The sequence below is a fragment of the Natator depressus genome, chromosome 25, assembly GCF_965152275.1.
Source record: "Natator depressus isolate rNatDep1 chromosome 25, rNatDep2.hap1, whole genome shotgun sequence".
Taxonomy (NCBI): Eukaryota; Metazoa; Chordata; order Testudines; family Cheloniidae; genus Natator; species Natator depressus.
In genome coordinates this window covers 6,152,100-6,175,783 of record NC_134258.1, presented here as the reverse complement: position 1 = coordinate 6,175,783, position 23,684 = coordinate 6,152,100, and the positions used below count along the sequence as shown (strand labels likewise).

General features: G+C 44.6%; 1 protein-coding gene across 5 annotated transcripts in view; it reads right to left on the bottom strand.

The window, feature by feature from the left end:
- The window catches only part of DOT1L (DOT1 like histone lysine methyltransferase), a 104,449-nt gene that overhangs the window by 64,496 nt on the left and 16,269 nt on the right, over positions 1-23,684 (bottom strand). For all 5 annotated transcript variants that reach the window (XM_074939418.1, XM_074939415.1, XM_074939416.1 and 2 more), the window contains exons 2-5: positions 14,137-14,180; positions 10,614-10,688; positions 7,562-7,625; positions 5,356-5,584 (exon numbers count right to left, since the gene is read on the bottom strand). In XM_074939418.1, the coding sequence (XP_074795519.1) occupies positions 5,356-5,584; positions 7,562-7,625; positions 10,614-10,688; positions 14,137-14,180 (412 nt within the window). The remainder of the gene's footprint in view (positions 1-5,355; positions 5,585-7,561; positions 7,626-10,613; positions 10,689-14,136; positions 14,181-23,684) is intronic.

Below are 23,684 nucleotides of genomic sequence, written 5' to 3'. Positions count from 1 at the left end.
AAAAGAAAGAGGGATTTCCGTCTGAAACAACTTCTGATGGAGTCCGCTCTCCATCCACAGAGCACATCAGTGCAGAGCGCCCCGGCCTCGGTGCATGACACGGTACCAAAGACAGACTCTGATTCAAAAGACCCTCAGCACCGGCACTCCTCAGTACAGACAACCAGGCATGGCTCACACTCACCGGTGCCACACAAGCGGCACAAGAAGACAGACAGGGGTTGTTCCCCAGTGCCGAAGCCAGGACCAGGTGCAACCGCAATGCATCCTGCGAAGGAGCACTCAGCGCCCAAGGGTCCCTCCAGGGTAGCTCTGCTCCTAATTAAAACTATACAGAGCAATATCAAAATGCTGTGGCAGACCCCAGCAACGACCCCGCCTACGGCAAGGGGTGTTGAGCGCAAGTACTTTGTCCCATTCAAGTACTTGTTCTCGCACCTGCAGCCCTGCACCCTAGTAGTGACCGCCGTCATCAAGAAGGAGAGGCAGGGCCAGCAAGGACCAACTCCCAAATCCAAGAAGTCTAAAAGATTAGACCTTTTCGGTAGAAAGGTCTACTCAATGGGGGGCTTGCAGCAAAGTATCGCAAACCAACAAGCAGACACAACTTCAACTCGTGGGACTCCATGTTGAAGTTCAAGGAACAAATTCCATCAGACTCCAGGGCTGAATTCATGGCCATCATTGACAAAGGGAAGGCGGTGGCATGAACCTCTCTTCAAGCCTCCCTTGATGCGGCAGACTCTGCTACCGGCACCCTCTCATCGGGGTTAGCCATGAGAAGGGGTTCAGGGCTGCAGGCATCGGGACCGCCCCCCAAAGTGCAGCAAACCCTTCAGGACCATCAGGACCCCTCTCATGAACAACTCCTTATCCAGGAGGTGCAATAACTCCTCACCATAGGGGCAGTGGAGGAGGTTCCTCAGGAGCTAAGGGGCAAAGGATTGTACTCCCGTTATTTCCTAATCCCCAAGGCAAAGGAGGATCGCATATCTATTTTAGACCTGCAAGGACTCAACCAGGACTCAACTCAAACTTCATGGTGAAGTTAAGTTCCGCATGGTCTCCCTGAGCACGATCATCCCTTCCCTGGATCCAGGGGCTGGTACGCCACCTTCTACATGAAAGACGTGTACTTTCACATAGCCATTTGGCCTGAGCACAGACAGTTTCTACAGTTTGTGGTCAACCACAAACATCATCAGTTCACGGTCTTCCCATTTGATCTATCAACGACTCCCCGAATGTTCACAAAGTGTGTGTCAGTAATAGCAGCCTTCCTCCCCAGAAGGCAGGTGGAGGTATATGCCTACCTCGACAACTGGCTAATACAGGGGCGCTCCAAGGAGCGGGTAGAATCTCAAGTCAGATTAACCAGATTCACTTTTGAGAGACTGGGACTCCTCCTCAACGTGAACAAGTTGAGCTTAGCACCGACCCAAAGAATAGAATTCATTGGGGGAGATGCTGGACTCGGTACAGGCAAGGGCGATCCAGCAGAGATGTGATTCCAAGCCATAACTGACGTTATTCAAAACCTCAGGAGGTACCAGACTACTACAGCAAAGGGATGCCTGAGTCTCCTCGGCCACTTGGCAGCCTGCACTCACGTGGTCCGACATGCCAGACTGAGGCTCAGACCCCTTCAAGCATGGCTCGCTTTGGTCTACTGCCCAGGGTGTGACAGCCTGGACTCAGTGATCACTGTGCCAGAGCAAGTGCTCAAGTCCCTCCGATGGTAGTTCGACCCTCAGTTAGCGTGCGAGGGAGTCCCCTTCAACAGCCCACAACTCTCTCTGGCCCTAGTAATGGACGCGTCAGCTCTGGGTTGGGGGGCTCATCTGGGAGATCTCCGAAAGCAAGGCCTATGGTTGCAGCACGAGCTCTCATTCAGTATCAATATCAAGGAGCTCAGAGTGGTGCAACAAGCCTGCCAGACCTTCCTGTCCCAACTACAAGTCCAGTGTGTGGCAGTGATGACCAGCACCACCACTGCCATGTTTTACATCAACAAACAGGGTGGAGCCTGTTCCTCCCCCCTATGTCAGGAAGCCCTCCAGCTATGGGAGTTGTGCACAGCCCACTCCATTCACCTGGAGGCGTCATATCTCCCGGGAGTGCAGAATGAACTAGCAGATCACCTCAGCAGGTCATTCCACAACAAGTGGTCCATCCATCCAGATGTCGTACATTCCATCTTCCATAGGTGGGGGTTTCCCCCAGTAGATCTGTTTGCCACCAGGAGCAATAGAAAGTGCCCAACGTTCTGCTTCTTCCGGAAATAGCCCGGGTTCAATCTCGGTCCCCCCAGGGTAGCATGAAAGCATCCTCCTCGTATATGCCTTTCCACCGGTCCCACTTGTACACAAGGTGCTGCTCAAGATCCGCAGAGACAAGACAGAAATAATTCTGTTGGTCCCAGGATGGCCACGCCAACAGTGGTACACCACGCTTCTGGAGCCGTCTGAGGACACCGCGGTCCTGCTACTGCTTTTCTCAGATCTCAACACCCAGGACCACAGCCACCTTCACCACCCAGACCTCCAGTTCCTCCATCTCACAGCATGGAAGCTTCATGGTTAAACCCAATGGAGCTCCTGTGTCGGAACTGGTCAGGCAGGTTCTGCTCAACAGCAGGAAACCATCCACCAGGGTCACTTCTCTGGCTAAGTGGAAGAGGTTCACTTGCTGGCGTGCCCAGCATCGTACACCTCCACTTCAGGCTCCTATATCACTCATCCTGGATTACCTCCTGCACCTGAAAAGGGCCATCCATCAGGGTACACCTTGCTGCTATTTCAGCCTTCCACCAGGGAGAATTGGGGCGTTCCATGTTCACCAACCCTAGGGTAGGGCATTTCCTCAAGGGCCTGGAAAAATTATATCCACAGACTCGATGACCTGTGCCTGCATGGGACTTCAATCTGGTCCTCTCCAGACTAATGGGGCCCCCTTTCGAACCACAGGCGACTCTCTCCCTTCTGTATTTGTCGTGGAAGGTGGTATTCCTACTCGCCATCACATCGGCTAGGAGGGTGTCCGAGTTAAAAGCACTAACCTCCGACCCATCGTACACGGTCTTCCACAAGGCCAAGGTGCAACTCAGGCCTCATCCAGCCTTCCTGCCCAAGGTGGTGTCCCAGCTTCATATTAGCCAAGACATTTTTCTACCAGTCTTCTATCACAAGCCTCATACCAGCGCACAGGAGCAGAGGCTTCACTCAGTGGATGTCTGGCATGCACTAGCATTCTACATCAAGCGTACTAAGTCTTTCAGGAAATCTAATCAGCTGTTCATGGCGGTGGCAGACCGGATGAAAGGGCTCCCAGTCTCTTCCCAATCCATTTCTTCCTGGATCACAGACTGCATCTGCACATGCTACGGGCTGACGAACGTCCCAGCCCCCATCTATTACAGTATGCTCCACGAGGGCACAGGCCTCATCAACAACTTTCCTGGCCCAGATTCCCATTCAGGAGATCTTCAGAGCGACAACCTGGTCATCGGTGCATACGTTTAACCACTCACTATGCTATCACCCAGCATTCCAGACATTTTGCAGCATTCGGCAGAGCAGTACTCCAGTCAGCAATTCCTTAACTCCGACCACACCTCCGTGTCACCTGATTGGAATCAACGTGAACAAGCACTCGAAGAAAAAAGGTTATTTACCTTCTCGTAACTATTGTTCTTCGAGATGTGTTGTTCACGTCCATTCCAATAAACATCCTCCTTCCCCTCTGTCGGAGTAGCCAGCAAGAAGGAACTGAAGGGGAGTCGGGTCAGCAGGCTTATTTATTGAGCGCCATGAAGGTGCCAGTACAGGCAGCTCCACAGCCGACCTGACAGGAGCGGCTACGGGAAAACTCTGCAACGACTGTACACGCAGCGTGCACACACCTGACTGGAATGGACCTCAACAACACATCTCAAGGAACAACAGTTACGAGAAGGTGAGTAACCATTTTTTTCCCAGTGTATCCATCAACTGAAAACCAATGCACATAAAAGTGATCACAGAATTACGGTTGAGGCTACTGCATGCTAAACCATTCTTTTCAGATACTAATAAAAGTTCTTATTTTTCATAGGCTTGGTCTTAGTCCAATATTAAGGTTTGGGATTCTATGGTGATAAATATCTGGTTTTGTTTTTGGTGGTGTTAGAGGCCAAGGAAAACAAAACATTTCACTACAGAAGCATTAGTCAGATGACACACTCCTCCATCTTGTTAGGCAAACAGCAAGATTGTGTGACTTCCAGATATGATCTCTTATTGTGACCTTACTGAACAAACACTTTCACACAACTGTGGTAAAGCAGTTATTTCTGTACAGCAAAGCACCATGCCTGACTAAACAGCATTTTAGAAGTGTCTCATACTGTACTTAACTGGACACATAAAATATAGTTACCAGAGCGGGGGGAAGAAGGGGAGGGATAAATTCTGTCCCCTGTGAGTGGCCTGCTTTAATACCCTTAACTTGGAATTTCATTTAGTAGATATAAAATGGAAGTAAGGTCAGTAATTCTGCTGTATTTTCAGTGGGCAGGTTCCCGTTTCCTTTGGTAGGATAAAGGATGACCGTTGAGAAAGCAAGAGGATATACACTTCATTTATTTCAACCTACAATTCTACATTAAAAAGGGGGAATTCTTATTACTCCTTTCCTGCTGGTAATCAGATTTGAGCAAATAAAACAAGATCATCATCTTACTCATCATATCTGCCCCACATCTGTGTTTGAGTCACATCTGGTTAGTTAACTGACAAAAAGGTTTTTACTTTTGTTAAAACTGCTAACTGTAGCACAGATGCAGCTATGGAAGAGTGAGCTGGATTCTATACGGCCTCACAATAAACAGAAAATCTTTATTGCCGGTGATTGTGTCAGACAGAGAAAGAACCCACTTTATTTTCAGGTAGCAGGTGGAGTTTGCAGTTTTGACACTCGGGAGGGAAAAAAGTGTGATGCATGAACTTAAACTGGATCTAGAAGCCAGAAAGTGTAAAATATGGACTCTGTTAATGGCACTTTTACACAATCATTTCAGATGCCAACCATATTTTAAAATGACTACATTTATCTATGGTGACAAAAATGGAGTACTCTTAAATTAAGTTTCCTGAAGTATCAATCCTTCCTTCACGTGGGTGGGTGACATATTTGGTGCCACATCCCACTGGCAATACAGGAAGGAAAGCATTTATCTGTCAGGAGTGCACAGCCAGATAGACAGTCTGTGGGGATGGGTTACTTTCCAAATGTAAAGTGACTGACATTTTTTTATTCAGGGGAGGAAAAACCCCGGGCAGAGACAGAAAAGGGAAAACGAAGCAGTTTGTCACTTACCACTGCCCAAGTCAACAAACAAGTCATCCTCAGTCATTTTAATCTCATCAATCATTTGGGCCACTAGATCAAAGGAAGTCTCTCCATACACCTCTGGGGAAAAGGGCTCATAGTTGTTGAGTTTCTCTGGGTCTGTCACCGAGTGGTTATATACTTGCTGCAAGATGTGACGGAGGAGCCCATTGGAGGGACGAGTGTTCAGTTTCATGGGCTGGGTGGTTCCTTTCCACTAAGAGTGAGGAGCAGAAAGGGAATGTAAACAAGAAAAATACGTCATGACATACCTGCGTTTGCGGGTGGAAGGGCAACTGACACAAAGACAATCCACGTTCCTCCACCCCATCTCCTGCATGGGTAAAACTGATCCACAGTCTTTCCAAAAGCAGCAGCAAGACGTGCTAAAAGACTTCTGCAGCAATGCCGCTTGGAGAAGCTGGTTTGCTTTACTGTCTGTGTCACCTCACCCAATAGGTATTTTCGAAGACTGCATACTAGATACACGAGGGAAAACGCATCTAAGATCTGCCTACATACTAGATGTAACTACTGCATTTCACTGCGCCATCAACATAAAGAGAGGTTTGTTTTCTTGCCATGAAGTGTAGCATGGGAGGAATCACGCTCAGAGGGAGTGGGAGAGAAAATCTAAGCTTCTGCTGGCTAATAATCTCACTTCTAAAGAGAAGCTATTGATGTTTCTGAACTTCCTCTTGTCTTCCCCACTTTGGATTTTAAACATCTGTAAGCTTTTTTCCCTGGGCATCTTTTCCATCTCCTTTTCCTGATAGTCACCTCTTTCCTATCTGATCCTCCGTTTGAGGGCTCAGTGCTGCTACCTCAGAGGCCAATTACCACTTCTGCTCCTTATGTCAGCTAGCCTGGGCTCCTACATTCAGCAGGGCACTGGCAGGACAGAGTGAAACTGACTAAATTCTCACTTCAGTGAGTGACTGTAAATGAAAAGTTTCAGAGTAGCAGCCGTGTTAGTCTGTATTCACAAAAAGAAAAGGAGGACTTGTGGCACCTTAGAGACTAACCAATTTATTTGAGCATAAGCTTTCGTGATGAAGTGAGCTGTAGCTCACAAAAGCTTATGCTCAAATAAATTGGTTAGTCTCTAAGGTGCCACAAGTACTCCTTTTCTTTTTGTAAATGAAATGTGAGTGCTGAAGAATTCCAACTTTTAAGCTATTAACAAAGACAAGATTAAAGTGGCCAGCATCTATGAATCAGGCAAACGATATGGAGATTTGTAGGTGCCAAAGTGGTGCAAAGTCTGGGAGAAGTTCTAACCTACTGGCCATATCTTTCTGAGGTCTATTTTGAATGCTCCCACAAAAGAAGATAACAGTCCCCAACATGTGTTTGATAGGTCAAAGTGCTTCATAAGGCCCCGAGATTGTGATTTTTGTCGAATAAGATGTAGTATTAAATTGGATGAGTGTTAAGTACAGCAACAGATACTACTGACAGAACGGGCATCTAAATTCCATAAATTAAGTAAAATTCTTATTATTAGATTATACTTACTATGTTTCATTACCAGCCTTAAACTTGGGGTAAGAAAACCAAAGAAGTTGCCCATTATTAGAAATCTATTAAATTAGATTTCATTCCAGTTCTTCCTTAATAGCAATTGATCCTTTGGAACAGAACAGTTCTAAAATATAGCTTTACTGAACAGTAAGGGAATTCTTAATCTATGGATCATCGCCACGATACACAAGTTAATTTGGACTATTTAAGGAACCTTTAAGTCTCAATCCCCACACGCACAAGTAAACGTGTATACATTAAATCCTCGTGAAATTTCTGATGAAAAAAGCTAGGTATGGTGCATGCAAAGGAACCCTTTTTCAAAGGTAACTCAGCTATTTCAAATGTAAAAGCAAGAGTGCCAGCTGCACATTAGGGACTAAGAGCCTGCAAACCTGTATTTTAGAAAAATTAAGCCATTCTTATATAAAGATATAAATTCAAATCCTCAAGTACCAAGTTTTGGCCCAGAAAGCAAGGTTTAATAGATGATTTATTAACTCCCGAATGAATGGAAATGCTGTAATGGTGCTGTTTAAGCAAACACACAACTGAGTGCTAAGAAAGTCAGCTCGTCTTAGTTGTCATTTTCAGTACATGAATTTGAAACCACTAGCCTGAATAAAGCCAACTAGATAGGCACCACAGCATAACAAAGGTAAATACATACCAACTGATGAATGCTATCAATGGCGCGGTTGTATTTGTCACAAAGCCTCTGCATGCTTTCAAAGCTGGGAAAGGAAAAAAAGCGAAGTTTGCTAGTCAGTTAACAGTAAAGAGGGTCTTGAAATGCTCAGCTATGCACATTAAAGCAACACTGCCAAGGTTGGTAGGCACAACATTTGACCTACATTTTTTGAAGTGTACATACTGTAGCTGCAATTTTTTTTTTTTTTTTGCAACAATCATTAATTCTTTATGCAATTTTACATTTTTATAAATTTTCCTTAAATAAGAGACTTTAGCAGCCCAACGATTCATTAGACATTCTATACATGGTATCCATGTGATGGAAAAAAAAGAGTTTTTAAAGAAACTGATTTCTACCTAGGGAGGTGGTGGACTCTCCTTCCTTGGAAGTTTTTAAGGTCAGGCTTGACAAAGCCCTGGCTGGAATGATTTAGTTGGGGATTGGTCCTGCTTTGAGCAGGGAGTTGGACTAGATGACCTCCTGAGGTCCCTTCCAACCCTGATATTCTATGATTTCAACGTTCAGCTTCCAAAGACTTATTGTAATGAACGGGGAAAATTAAGTTATGGAGATAACTCGATGCTATCTTACGTTTTTTTCTTTCTGACCTATCAGGAATTCAAGCTGGAAATTGCCATGGGCCCTCTTAGCTTCCTCCCACTTCCCTACATACAAAAAATGTTTTAAGGCACTACACTCGTAAAAAGAAAAGGAGGACTTGTGGCACCTTAGAGACTAACAAATTTATTTGAGCATAAGCTTTCGTGAGCTACAGCTCACTTCATCGGATGCATTCAGTGGATGACTTGTAAAGTGTTCTGCTTTGTTCCTTCCTGTGTCCACTATATCCAGCTATGAAGACAGTCAGACACTTATCCAGAGCTCAGTTCTATTCTGTTCTAACACGCAGTGTGCCATGTAATACAACTTCTTCAAAGTACAAACTTCATCCACCGGACACCTGCTTTACAAGGAAAGCATACTGCTTGTTCTGTGGGTTAGTTGGGTTCACAGTTTAGCCAGGCACCTTAATTGCAGAGGCTGAGAGGATTACAGAATTATTTTGGGTCAAGCAGGTCAGGATACCTGCCAGGCCCACCGTCATTACATAACTAGATTCCAGAAAGCAGCAGCAGAAAAGCCAGTCCACAGAGTAATTGGGCATATCCCACAGCTATCCCAAGACAGGAAGGGAGGAGGAAAGACAGAGGAGAAGGGAAGGAAGTTAACTTCTCATAAACTTCACTTCACTGCCACAACTAGCTAAGGCCTGGATACGCAACTTCAGCTATGAGAATAGCATAGCTGAAGTCGACGTATCTTAGATCGACTTAGAATCACTTACTTCACATCCTTGCGGCGCGAGATCGATGGCCGCTGCTCCCCCATCGACTCCGCTTCCGCCTCTCGCCATGGTGGAGTTCCGGAGTCGATGGCAGAGCAATCAGCGATCGATTTATCACGTCTACACTAGACACGATAAATCGATCCCCGATAGCTCGATCACTACCCCCCTCCCCCCCGATCCAGCGGGTAGTGTAGACGTGGCCTCTGACTCCTTATCTGAGAACACGGCTGCTTTGCACTCACTTTGGGCTGCCAATTAACAGGTTTTAATTCCATGTTAATAAAAACAGGCAAGACTGAAAAATATTTTTACGAGTGTCTATTTGCATTTCCATAATGCACTGGTTTTCATTCCTAGTCTCTACGTTTGCAGCACTGCAGCCAATCTTCTAGGATTAACTTTTCAAATAATTCTCCCCCCCCCCCCCCCCAAGGAAAATGAACTGATTAAACAGGATGGCAGGTTTATGGCTTCTTTGAACAGCTTCTGAGAAATAAGTCAGGTGTGGTTGAGGACAGATGGTTTCTTCTCTTATTCAGTATCATTGCTGACAAAGTGAGGCTGCACACCTACACATACCCCACCAGTACTACACAATTATTGTATTACAATATCAGCATATAAACCATAGACCTGACATTAAGAGGTACTGAGCACTCACTACTCCTATTTAATTCCCTGGGAGGCTGGAGGGGCTAGTAGGATGAGACCATATAAAATAAAAGGAATAATATAGCACCAAAGAGCGGTCCTTTTACATTGCAAAAGCCATCCAGGTGCTCAAAGAGTTAACGCTGAATTAGGACCCGATTCAGTTTCACCTGTCTCAATCCCATTCAGGAGACATGATCACTTTGTGGACACCGGTGTACTTAGATCTTTTCCATAAAAGAAATTCCATGGATTTTCATAAATCACAACTTGTCTGCAGGCAAGTGTCATCTCTATTTCCATTTTCAGTTAGTACAGTCAAATTGAGCCAAAAATATAGACTCTCTCAACTGTCTCCAAACGAACTTATTACAAACAAAAGAATTCCATAGGGTCGGATTCTGTCCCTCCCAATCTCTACCCACAGAGCAGACTGCAACACAACCCTGTCAAGCCAGTCCATGTAGTAGGTGTTTTCACATAGTTCTGTGAATCAGGCACTGTTCCTGCTTCTCCAGAGACAAAGGCTGTAGGAACAGTTTGAGTTGAAACTCTGTTTTTATAGTGTTGCCACTCGTATTTGATTCTGAATAGAAGAGGAGTGGGGAAAGTTAACCTTCCACAAACATGGAGAGAAAAATCAGTGGTGCCACGGGCAGCTCTGGCATAGTGTTTTCCAACACGAATTCTTAGTTACTACAAAAGCAGAAACTTCAATGCCATTCAGATTCCGAATGCTGGCTTTAGCCCAACAGCACAGATACAGATCATTGTTTCAGGGTGAGTAATTCCAACGTACACCAGCTCAGCTTTCTGCTATGTGAAGTTTCCAATTATGTCCTTAAATCCAGCAGCCGTTGCCAATACTCCTGTTACACATTTCCTACCAAAATAACTTTGTAGAGTCTGAAGCCAGTTCTAAAAGAAAACTTCAGCTCAGTTTGCAGTGTCTGTAATTAGTTATTCTTAGACCAATTCACAACAAGCCATTTAGGCCTGCCCTTCTGGGGAAGGGGGAGTTCCTCTCACCTTTTTGTATCATAGTCAATTAAAACATAATTTTCCATAGCAAGCTTGAGATCTGGGATTTCTTCACAGACCCACCTGCAATGAGACAAGAATCAGAATACAATAGACCCCCAAATCTTTTACATTAGTGTTTAACGAGGCAGTTTTTATTTTTACTGAAGCAGCAATCCGCCTGGATTCTAGACAGACATTCCTATAAATTAAAGACAGTGTTACAGAAAGCATGAAAGACTGCAATATTGTGAGAAGCGAAGTAGACATCACAAAATGCTAATTATGGGGCTGGAAGAGTTCTTATTCAACACAAGAGTGAATATGAAGTTAAGTGCCCATTACCACTGGCAGAACTATAAAGCTCTTGAATAGGCATGAACTCCATTTTGACTTCACAATGAAGTGACAAATATACTTAGTTGATGTAAAAATAAAAGCCACAGCTAATGCTAATCTAATGGGAAATGTGAAGCACAGAAACAATCATTCTGAAATGCATTTATTTTTTTAATAAGTTATGAACAACCACTTCCTTAGACAAAGCTACTTGTCTATCTTGCCACATGTAGATGCAAGTCATCTTCTGCAACCTGATGTCTGAAAATGCACAGCAGTCCTCAGCACAAATGAAACCTTCAAAGAGTTGATGTGAGAGGGCGCTTTCTCCCTCTACCAGTGCAGTGTACTGTATTTCCACTTAAGTGGCCCAGCTTGAAATAGACTTGATAGTGGTTTTGATGTTTTTGTTGTTTGTTTTCTTAAAGGCATGTGGTTTTTTCAGGATTAATACAGCCCTATATTCTGCTCCTATTAGAAATGGAAAACTGACCACCACTGCCAGGATATCTGACAAGCTAAATCTGGCAAAAGAAACACAGAGTTCTGCATTTCATTTCAAATGTGAAAAAGTTAATTATTTTCAAAGACAACTTAAAAACTAACAACGAGGGCCACAATCTGGATGGCAAGTCACTGGAGCGACAAAGTCTTTGAAAAGGGCCGGGGAAGCCACATCAGGAAAAGGGGTTTCACACCCTTTCCTTTCTAATCATCAAACTGAGAAACAGTGATCCGAAGTATCACCCAAAATACAGAGTGCTCTACAGAATACCATTGGGAACCACATTTTTTTTCCCTTAGGTCTTGATATTATGGACAGATTGATTCCTCGAATACTATATAGCATTTGTTTTGTTTTTTTCAAAAGAGCAACACCTCTATGCTTTGTGGCCCTATAAGGACTCCAACAATGGTTTTGTGGGGTTCCATGTTTATCATTTCCACTTTGGTATCCAATTTGGTCAGCTTACTAGAAAGAACATTTCTGAAACTGCCATCATGACAACCAGGGATCTGACAGTCAAGCTGAGTTCTTTCTGGCTCGTGGATCACCCTAGCTAAAAGAGTATACAACTGACACTTAGGCTATGTCTACACTACAGCCTGTGTCAGCAAAACTTATATCACTTCGGGGTGTGAATATTCCACCCCTCAAGCGACATAAGTTAGACGGACATAAGCTTTCGTGTGCACAGCACTAGGTCAGTGGGCAAGGTTTTCCCGCCGACATAACTTATACTGCTCACGGAGGTGGGTTTTCTATGACGATGGGAGAGTTCTCCCGTCGGCAGAGAGCGTCTTCACCACACGCACTGCAGCTGTATGTGTAGACATACCCTACGTTAATAGATTTACTGATAAAGATTCCAGGCTCTCTCCCCCCATCTCTGTGTTGACTTTGTAGTGGAACTGATAGTAGCAAAAATACGCAACAAAAAAGAACCACATTTTAGACAAAGTCATAAGACATGATTGCATGTGTACAGGAAGCAGATCTGTTGATTAAAAGTGCCATTTCAGTAAAATCACTTTTCTCGCTTTACTATGCTGAAAGGTGACCTGATTTTATTTTGAATAGGCTAAAAGTGTGCAAAATGTCCCAAACAGCCAATGTGAGAGATGCGCATTTAGTATCCAAATGACAATCTTAAATCACTAATATTCCTCTTCTCATTGCTCTTTAGGACATTCAGCACCTTACAAAAAGGCATAATGGTAAGTATCTGTGAACTACATTTCTTCCTATTCTTCTAATGAAGACTCACCTCCTTAAAACCTCACTTTTTTTTAATCTCTACAATTTTTTTCCCCGCAGACTAGGCCAGTGTGCAGCAAACAACTGTTCATATCACAACTTTTCAAGCCAGTGGTCAGCTCTATATCCTCCCACCTCACACCTCCATAGGACAGTTTACTAGCATAAGCAACAAGTATGCACTGTGGTTAATTTGGTACACGGGTAAGAATGATAGTTACAAACGTATGTTAAGGCTCTGTATGCACTACAGAAATCCCCATTTTTATAATAAAGCTGTGAAACATGATTGTGGCCCAACTGTGTTCTAGCAATGACTCTTCTTGCCATTGGCTGGTGTGCACACAGAAAGTCCGAGTGCAGATGACTGCTACTCCAGCAGCCACTTTCAGTAGCGTAGCAGTTAAACCTGCTCAGAGCAAGTCAAACTGATGTGCTACTGAAAACAGATGTCAAGAGCCAGAGAGCTAGGGCTCCCAACCTTACTAATGTTACTACCGCTGAACTACTGTCAGCAATGGCTGAAAAAGTTTCAGACAAGGCCTTTGTGGATTTAAAAAAAGAAATGTCAAGGAACAAGGCTAAACCACGGTCCCTTAACATGGATAACATTATTTTCTACCCACAAACGCAGGGGAAGTATGCTTGAAAACAATTTTAAAATCGGACTCTCTGTTGTGGATAAACAAAAAACCCAGTCATATTAGGAAAACCCAGTCATATTAGGGAGTGTTTCTGCTCAGCAACTTTTTCTCAAGGCTGCCAAAACCACACTGCGTATGAATTATTGCTGTGTCACAAACTGTGTGTGGCTGTAGTGGTGCCTGAAAACATTCAGCCCTCTTACACTCGGCCTTCTTTCCAGTAGTATTTCAGCCACACCCTCCCACTGATGCAGCTCCACTGTGCTCAGGCAGGCAGCACTCCTGACCCTTCCAAGTGCCAGTGGCACTGCCCAGTTGTAGCCACAGTGGACTATTTTAAGAAATAAAAGTGAACAGCGTAAGCTTAAATTGGGCCAGAACCTAAGACGAGACCGTAGATGGTGGTGGTGGTGTTTCGCTTGTTTGTTTAAGTTCCGAGCCTTATGCTTCCAAAGACTGAATTTTAAAATCCTCATTACAAAAAAAAAAACAAACATACAATTTGATACTGTTGTACAATTTCATTTAGAACAACCGCAGACTAGAACAATTTGTTTCAGACTAAGATTAAATTGGGGGCATGGGGAGAAGAAGTTACTGCATCGTGTGAATTTACAGAGCTGTAATGCAATTCTGATTAGTGTCCAGGTTTAGTTCTGCTACAGCATAATTAGATTGCTATCATCCCTTGTATTTGTTCCCCTCCCCCACACCCAATGTCTAATTTGAGACATACAGTAATACCAACATGGAAGAAAAGGTTCTGTCCAGTTCTGCATTGAACACTTACCGAATTGTCTCAATGATTTCATGAGCAGCATCATGGTGTTTGTCCTGAAATTAAAGGGGAAGGGGAAAAGAGAGAGAAGAGAAGCAGTTTCAGACAGACATCTGGAGAACACCATTCATATCAATCCCCAAAGATTACAGGACTCAACCTTCTAAAGTAGATTAGGAGTTACAGAGAGGCAGGAGTCCTTAATTGCCACCCAGCGCAGTTAATGTATTCAAAATGTACATTTCTTGAGAGACAACAAAGCTTCTTATACTTAAGTTGTCTTGAGTTTCCACAGACCACTAAAAGGTTTTTTAAAAAACGCCCTTCCACTTATGTCACCTTCACTTCTTGAAAATAAGAAATGTTACAGTCAATACCCTTGGGGATTAGTGCGAGGTGGGTGTTTGAATGCAAGTTACATAACAAACAGTTGATTTCAACCACTGAGCATCTGGCACATGCTTACATCTCCATATGTGGAATAGGATTCTAGATCAGCAAATGGCTTTTTAAAATAATCAACAATAAGAATGGATATTAGTGATAAAAACTGACAACACCATACACCAGCTACATTGAGGCCTTTCTACCACTATAAAGCCATTGAAATTGTCCATTGTGTTACACATACACACACAGGATTGTGTGACACAAAGATTCTACTGGCATGTGTTTGGAATACCATATTACTTAGGTAAAGCCACAAGTGAGTTCTGCAGGTCTCATTCCATATGAGTGCCAATAAAACCCTTCTGCATGTGCCACATGTTACAGAAAAGTCTGTTTTAGGAAAATTATGGGAGGTTCTAAATATCTTATTGTATCCATCCTGCAAAGCCCAGAGCCATAGTTATCAAGAGTTCAACTGTAAAGGGCTCAGAAGGAGACAGAGAAACCTCTAAAAATAACCCTAAGAGTCATAACTTTTTTTTTTTTTTTTTTAAATTAAAATGACTTTCCTGAGCAAAAAGCAAGCACTGAGCCTCCAAGGTCTGAATTTTCCATCCTGGGCCTCAGACAGGATAATTTTTGAAGGGCTTGTGAGTAGGAAATTCCACATTTGAGGAAAAGAGGAAACATTTAAATGCAAATGGTAAAAATAAAAAAATGGGGGACGTTTGAAATTTTAAAAGTTGTCCAAGGGCAGACTGCAGGCAAAGTGATCAAAGACGCACGATAGAATGCATTTGTGACATAGCGATCATTTATACATATAGTATCTATATTATTTAGTCCGTATCGCCTGTATATGCACACACACAGCAAACAGACTTTTCCCGATTTCTGAATTCTCTCTCAGTGATATGGAGGTTATACACAATCTAAATCCGTATTTCTCACAGCCAAATTTGGGGATACATAGGTTTCCTATTATACACACCCAGTTTTAAATTTGGCTTCATAACATCAAGTCTTACTTTTAAAAACCAATTTCAGCATGTGGTAAAGGACAACTACTGTGGGAGCAAATCTACATGCCCTGCAACCTGCACACCCACAGGTAATATGTTAATTAGGTACTGGTTTGAACAGGAATCTGAAAGGACAATGAAAGTGGACAGAGATAAGGAAGGGCAAACATCTGTTAACCTACTGACTCAGACACAGATATGAAAGAAACTATGCTCTCTAGACTGTCAGGAAGGGGGTTTATTTTTAGAATGTCAGAACTTAAGGCTGTAACTGTGAAGAGTCAAGCTGTCTGGGATCAGTAGTCTCAGGGAATGGCTACACTTGCAGATGTAGAGTGCTGTGTGTTAAACCCACCTTTATACAGCGCAGCAGGGAAAGTGCTGCAGTCTGTCCACACTGACAGCTGCAAGCACACTGGCATGGCCATATTTGCGGCACTTGCAGTGGCATTGGGCGTGGTGCATTGTGGGCAGCTATCCCAAAGAGCACCTCTTCCCATTCTGGCACTGTGGCTTGTGGGAAGGGGGTGGGGAGTGCAGTGCATTCTGGCTCCTGTCCCAACACCCCGTGATGCATCGCTTTGCATCCCAGCATTCCCTTTGATTCCATCCACAATTGGCACCATCTTTCAACAGTTTTTGTACTGTGCGCTGTCTTCCCTTTCGGTCTGTGGGAATGGAGCCCGAACTGTTGAGGAATATGCTGGCGAGTCTCACCAGCGCGTCACGTTTGGCAGTCGAGTTATTCCTCAAGATCCAAAGAGACAGTGAGGACTCCGACGATATCGACTCGAGTAACGCAAATGACACGAGTTTGCTTGTGGCATTCAAGGACATGCTCACCACCGTGGAATGCCGCTTTTGGGCTCAGGAAACAAGCCCTGAGGCGTGGGATCACAGTCATGCATGTCTGGGATGACGAGCAGTGGCTGCAGAACTTTTCGATGCGAAAAGCCACTTTCATGGGACTGTGTGCTGAGCTCGCCCCCACCCTGCGGCGCAAGGACACAATATTGAGAGCTGCCCTGACGGTGGAGGAGCGGGTGGCTGTTGCAATCTGGCAACTCCAGACAGCTACCAATCGGTCGTTTACCAGTTTGGAGTGGGGAAGTCGACCATTGGAATCCTGTTAATGCAAGTTTGCAGGGCCATTGATCGCATCCTGCTCAGAAGAACCGTGACTCCGGGTAACGTGCATGACATTATGGCTGGCTTTGCACAGATGGGTTTCCCTAACTGCGGAGGGGCAATAGATGGGACGCACATTGCAATTCTGGCACGTAGCCTCCGAGTACATTAATCGGAAGGGATATTTCTCTATGGTTCTCCAGGTACTTGTGGATCACCGTGGGCGTTTCATTGACATTAATGCATGGTGGCCCGGAAAGGTGCATGACACACATCTTTCATAACACTGGCCTTTTCAGGAAGCTGCAAGCCGGGACTTTTTTCCCAGACCAGAAGATCACCGTAGGGGAAGTCAAAATGCCCACTGTGATCCTTGGAGACCCCACTTACCCTTTGATGCCGTGGCTCATGAAACCCTACACAGGGAGCCTTGACAGCAGCAAGGAGTGGTTCAACAACAAGCTGAGCTGGTGCAGAATGACTATGGAGTGTGCTTTTGGCCGTTTAAAGGGTCGCTGATGCTCTCTTTATGGGAAGCTGGACCTGGCCGATAACAGCATCCCTGCGGTTAGATCCGCATGCTGTACCCTCCATAACATTTGTGAAGGGAAAGGTGAAAGATTCACTCAGGCATGGAACTGGAGGTTCAACACCTGGAGGCTGAATTTGAACAGCCAGAGACGAGGGCTATTAGAGGGGCCCAGCAGGGGCTGCAAGGATTAGGGATGCCTTGAGGGAGCAATTTGAGGCTGAAAGCCAACAGTAATGTCTGGTGTAGTGCCCTGCACTGGAGTGAAGTGTGGTAGGAATCTGTGTTTGCTACGTATGATACACTGACTTGCAGTGCTTTTTTTCCTGGGCTACGGTTTCTTTTACGTTATGCAATAATAAAGAATGTTTTCAAAGCCAAAAAATCAATTTATTAAAAAGAAACACAACACAACTGCTTGGGAAACAAAGGGCAAGGAGGTGGGGTGGGGTGGGGTGGGGAACGGAACAGTACAATCACAGATTTGCGTATGTCCTGTCTGGAGTGCTGTGCAATGCGTGCTTCACTTCAGGATGGCTTCACTGCATAGTGATGGGGATTGAGGGCAGTGGGTAAGGATCATAGTTTTCAGGGCTGGGTGGTGAAGCTACAGGTGTTCGAGGCAAGAATCCGGATGTTAGGGAAAGTGGTTTGGAGGTGACATGGTGGCACAAAGGTAAGTTTTGGGACAAGGGCTGCAAGGGGGGGGAGGGGGGGCAGGCACCGTAGTGCTCCGCCTGCATGGCTACAAGTGCCTGGGTCGAGTCCACTTGGCATTCCATGATGCTTATCAGCCGCTCTGTGCTTTGGTGCCAGCGATCTGCATTCTGCTGGCGGACCCTCCTTTCACTCTCCCACCATTCCTGCACCTTTTTATTTTCATTAGTTGAATGCTGCATGACTTCATGCAGCATGTCCTCTTTGCTTCTACGTGTCCTCTTCCTGATTCTTTGCAGCCTCTCGGCCGTTGATAACACGGACGGCTGAGATCTCAAGGTTGCATCTGTAAAGGCAAAATGCTACACTTAACAGAGGCAGCATTGTTCACACCAGACAGAGCAATGATTCCCCCATATTCAAGGCCAAGCACAGTCTACACAATAGCATAATTTGCCTGTCCCAAAGCGAGTGCACATAACCCACGGGAGCCCCAAAATGGTGAGCAAGCACAGGATCAAGCGTGACTAATTGTTTCACAGCTGTACTGTCCTCTGGGTTTCTGTGCCTTGAGAAGAGCCAACAGCGGCAGGGGGCCCCTACACTGAACACTGTCCCCATATTTTCCACAGGAGTTCGTCCTGGAAGATCTCTCGCTGATGAAGGTGACCAGGGAAGCAAGGGAGGGTCTTCTACTGCAATGTGGCTTCCACCCTGGCCCATATGCAGCTTGCCTGTGTGTGGCAATGGTCCCCCCCCATCACGGCACAGTGGCATGGACAAGTTAGCCTGACTGGGACAAGGACTGCAGTGGCTCTCCCGAAAAACCTGCACAAGCGCATTGTCCAAGTTCTGGCTGAGACCTTTGAAGAGATCACTGAGGCGGATTGCCACGATGTGAGAGAGCACCTCAACACCCTATTCCGCATCTACGCATGCATGAGGCCCTAGCCCTCCTCGCCCCAAGAGCCTGCATCAAATAACTTCCTTCCCAAAATAAAAGCCACTTACCGGAAACCTCCTCTGGTGTTTGTCCTTCCCCAAGCACTGGCCGCCGCGACGGGCTACCTTCCTCCTGGCTTGAGAACAGCTCCTGGCTGCGTGCATCTAGGGATTCCGGGGTGTATTCCTCCGCTTGGAGCACCCTCACTCCCACTTTGCTGCTCCTCCTCCTGCCTTGTTGCACTGGCCTCTGAGGTGTCTATGGTGGTATTCGGCATGGAGGTGGGATCGCCCCCAAGTACCACATCCAACTCTTCGTAAAAACCGCAGGTCGCAGGGGCAGCACTGGAGCGGCTGTTTGCCTCTTGGCCTTTGCGATAGGCATTCCGCAGCTCCTTCACTTTAACCCTGCACTGCAGTGTGTCCCAATCATGGCCCCTTTCCAGCATGGCCCTTGATATCTGCCCAAAGGTATCGTAATTCCTATGGCTGGAGCGCAACTGGGACTGGACAGCTTCCTCCCCACAAACACTGATGAGGTCCAGCATCTCGTCATTGCTCCATACTGGGGATTGCCTGGCGCGTGGAGGCATGGTCACCTGGAAAGATGCGCTGAGAGCACTCCACGCCTGGCTGAGCGAACAGGAAGGGGATTTTCAAAATTCCCAGAGAATTTAAAGGGCAGGTCTAACGGTTGGTCACCTGAGGGGAGGGCAGTAGAGTTCAAAGTGATGACCAGAGTGGCTACAACAGGCATTGTGGGATACTTCTGGAGGCCGATCACAATGCAATAACGGACCAGGGCGTCCACATTGGCGCCGCAGCACTCCAGCAGTGGCGCAGCAAACATTATTCCACTCGCAGAGGTGGAGTACCAGCAGCACTGAAGCCACGGAGACAGAGCGCTCTACGTGCCTCGCCAGCGTGAACGGGTAGCGAGCTAGGGCGCCCAGGGCTCCTTTATTGCACTGTAACTCCCAAGTGTAGCCAAACCCTCAGATTCAGGCCATGTCTACACTTACAAGCTTAAAATATAGCTGTGCCACTGTAAGATCGCTCGCCATTTTATGCTGACAGGAGAGAGCACTCCTGTCAACATCATAAAACCAGCTCAACGAGTGGTGGTAGCTACCTCAGCGGCAGAGTGTCTCCTGCCAACACAGTGCTGTGTACATGAGCGCTTATGCCAGCAAAACCTATGTCGCTCAGGGGGGTGGTTTTTCACACCCCTGAGCAACAGAAGTTTTGCCGACGTAAGTGCTAGTGTAGACATGGCCTCAGATGTGAAAATCCTTGATCTTTCCAGGGATGGCAGCAGCCACAAAATACCTAAGGAGTAAAAACTAACAAAGGAAACCAGAAACCAAATAATTGGCTAAGCAGTGAAGTTTGACCTACTAACCACCATGTGGTCCTCTTTGTATGCTCTGTAACATGCCATAGCACCACACACAAAAATGCTCCTAACTCACCACAGATGGTTACATTTGGATCATGCTTGCTCCAAGCAATGCTTCCCATCACATCATCTGTCACTGTCCCATTCTCAACTGGTGGAATGCCAGTGTGGATGGGAATCAAGAGTGTAACAGCCCCAACAGTGCAAATAAGTACCTCCGTAATTATGCTGCACACACCAGAGAACTCACTTGTGGGGCAAAACAACACAATCAATTTAGTAATTTACTTCATTCTGCTTCAATGGCATTGAAATTCAAAACAGAAGTTATTTTTAATCACATTCCTTGGTATTTCAAATGGATGGGATGAACTAACTATGGCCGTTAACTCCAAATAAAATCTTCTGGTTCAAGAAGAAAGCCACAAGAAGAAAGGGAGGGCAGCCATCTTCCACAGGGGAATTGCACTTCTTCTGCACACCAACTGGAGCTCTTATCCTTTGTGGTCTCCCACTGCCATTTTGCAGCTAATTTACCACAGAGGTAGAGAAAAGTCAACTTCCTAATCCAGAAGCTAGGAAGCCAATGCTGCTAAGTCTCCAGAACTCAGCCCCACCAGACTAAAGTCATGATCCAGATGCAACAGCAACACCCTCACCTCACCACAACCTCAACCTTTGAGTGTTGCATGGATTCCAGGAGCGGGTGTATACAGACACTGCATAAATTAACGAAACTACTGGTTTCACTATCCTGTTCTTCGAGATTCTCATTTCCCCCACTCATATTTCCCTTAACTTTTCAACTCAGGCCATGTCTATACTAGGAGTGCTTTGCTGGTATAGCTACACCAGTGTACTATACCAGCAAAGTGTGCACACCGTTTACACTGGCCAAGCTGTGCTGCTATCGTATAGATTATTCTGCAACCTCTACACAAAACAATATATTGTGGTAAAAGTGTGGTTTTGCTAGTGTAACTGTCTACGTGTGGGGCTTCTGCCAACAGCAGTTCTGTCAGTTCGGGATCACACCTCTTCACAGCCCTGACCGACATAGCTGTGCCAGCAGAAGTCTGTAGCATACGTATAGCCTTAAAAATACCACGAATGGCAAGTTTAGTCTCTCTCGTAGATTTTTTTCTTGCAAATGTTTATGGGCTTGTCTATACACAAGAGTCATACCTTTTTAACCATATCAGTATAATTCAATCAGTTTAAAAAAAAAAAAATACACACCTAGTGTGAACCTAGTTCTACCAGTAGAAATTTATATATCTACCAGTAGAGCATATTCCCATATGGGAAGAAGAATATATACCAATTATATACCAATAAAAGCACATTTATACCAGTATAACTGGGTCCACACTTGAGGTTGTACTTTATGGGGGGGAGGGGGGAAAAAAGAAATCCACAGCCCTAACAGACAGTTATACTGGTACAAAAACTGCAAGTAGACCAGGACTATAGGACATTTTTGTTATCTATAATTCAAATGCCCTGTAAAAACAGTTAGAAAATCTGCTTGTTAATAAAGTCAATTCCCTGTGCCTTCAGGTTAAAGTGCAGAAATCTCACTACACACACAAATCACACAACACAAAGCGTTTTCTACACAGGACAGGTATACTGGTACAACTTAAGGTGTGAATTAATACCAATATAACTCCACCCCGTTTAACATCCTGTATGCACACTCTTATTCAAGCATAAGAGGGCCTTTTTCAGTTTCGCTCGTCACTTGGATTTAAACTAAACTGAAAAAAGTCATTCTCCCACCGGAATAAGTGTCCTCATAAGGGATCATACTGGTGTAACTATATCATTTTAACTTGTAAAACTTCCCAGTACAGACAAACCCTAACATTGCCTTCCAGTCCTCCAGCCCGCCAGACTTAAGATCCTGATATTTCTAAAAGGTAAAATACAGGCTAGGGAACGGGGGGGGGAGAGAAGAGGAAAAAATCCCACGCGCTTATAATAAAGGAAAAGAAGGGCACAAGTCCAATTTCATTTCCTTTGGAAAAAAATTGTAAAGCTGAACTGGCATTTTGTCTTTTATAAGACTTCACAGGAGTAGATACATACACACTATTAAACAGTCGTCAGATGTAAAGACGTTTTGGAGGAGTCTCGGGAACCAAAGGTCCTGTCTGCTCTGTATATAATTGAAGATCCCATAGCACTTTTTGTAAGAGGAAAGGGTTCTATTCGCCCAGTTCAAATTTCCCCTTCCCCCATTCTTGGGGAGCATGCTATGTGCTGTTTGTTGGCCTCGCTGCATTTCTATGGTGAAGTTGTATTTATGAAGTTTGTAAGATATATGGAATCCTTTCAACAACATGAATGCACGTTATTTCATACTGAAACATTATCTCTTTAATGTTGTCTAAACTACAAGTATCAAAAATAAAGATGCAGTCCACAACTGACAGCAAGTACCATTAACATCCAATGCCACTTTCATAACTAGGTTTTAACGTGTAAGTGTATTAACACACAACTAGAAGTGATCCAAATTCTTTCCTGCAGAAATCGGATGAAAAACAAATTATTTTCATTGAAACGTTCCACACAAATTTGAGTTTTCAGACAAAATCTAAAAAGTTTTCCAGCCAAATTATTTTGATAGTATTTTCCGAGGAAAAACAAATATATTTTGCAAAAATAATTTGTTGAAGATACAATTTTGCATCAGAAAACAGTTTTGCTGGAAAATTTTCCAACCAGCCCTACTGAAGTCTCTCAGTACCAGTTCTTAGGATACTGGATTCCACACTCCATGTATCGTTCAAACATACTCACCCAAGCAAAAAGAGATTCAGATTTAAAGCCGAAGCAATGTCTGTTATCAGCACTATTATTTGTGTGTATTATTGTAGTGCCTAAGAGTCCTAGCTGCAGCCAAGAAACCTACTGTGCTAGGCACTGTACAAACAGAGACCGAAAAGAGACAGCCCTTTCCCTAATGGGAGTAGCTATTGCTAGGGCCTCAAAGCAGTAAGCAACTGCAGCCCACAGGCCATAATACCTTCTTAATCACAGCAAGAATGGCATTTAGACCATTTTAAAACATATCAGCTTGTAGGTTCAAGTCAAAGTTATATCAATACAGTTTGTTTAATATTATTTTGCCAAGTTTTAAAGAATATTAGAAGCTACAGTTGCATAGCTTCAGATTTCAAAATTATCCTATCAAGGATCAACTGATCTCTGCAGACATGTAAAGCATACAATTTAAAATGTCACGTACATCCATCAGTGATAATATTCCTCTATAGTTCCAGTGTTCTTTACACTAGAAAAAAGCAAGAGGTCAACACTGGAGAAGTTTAAATAAAACAGGTTTCCTGCTCTTCAACTGGGGGGGGAGGGGGGAAGAACCACTTCTATATCAAACAGAGGTTTTTTATTATGACAGTAACATGTACACACTGTGCATAATTTGAAAACCTAATTATGCCCCGGTACATGTACTGTTGGCCATAAT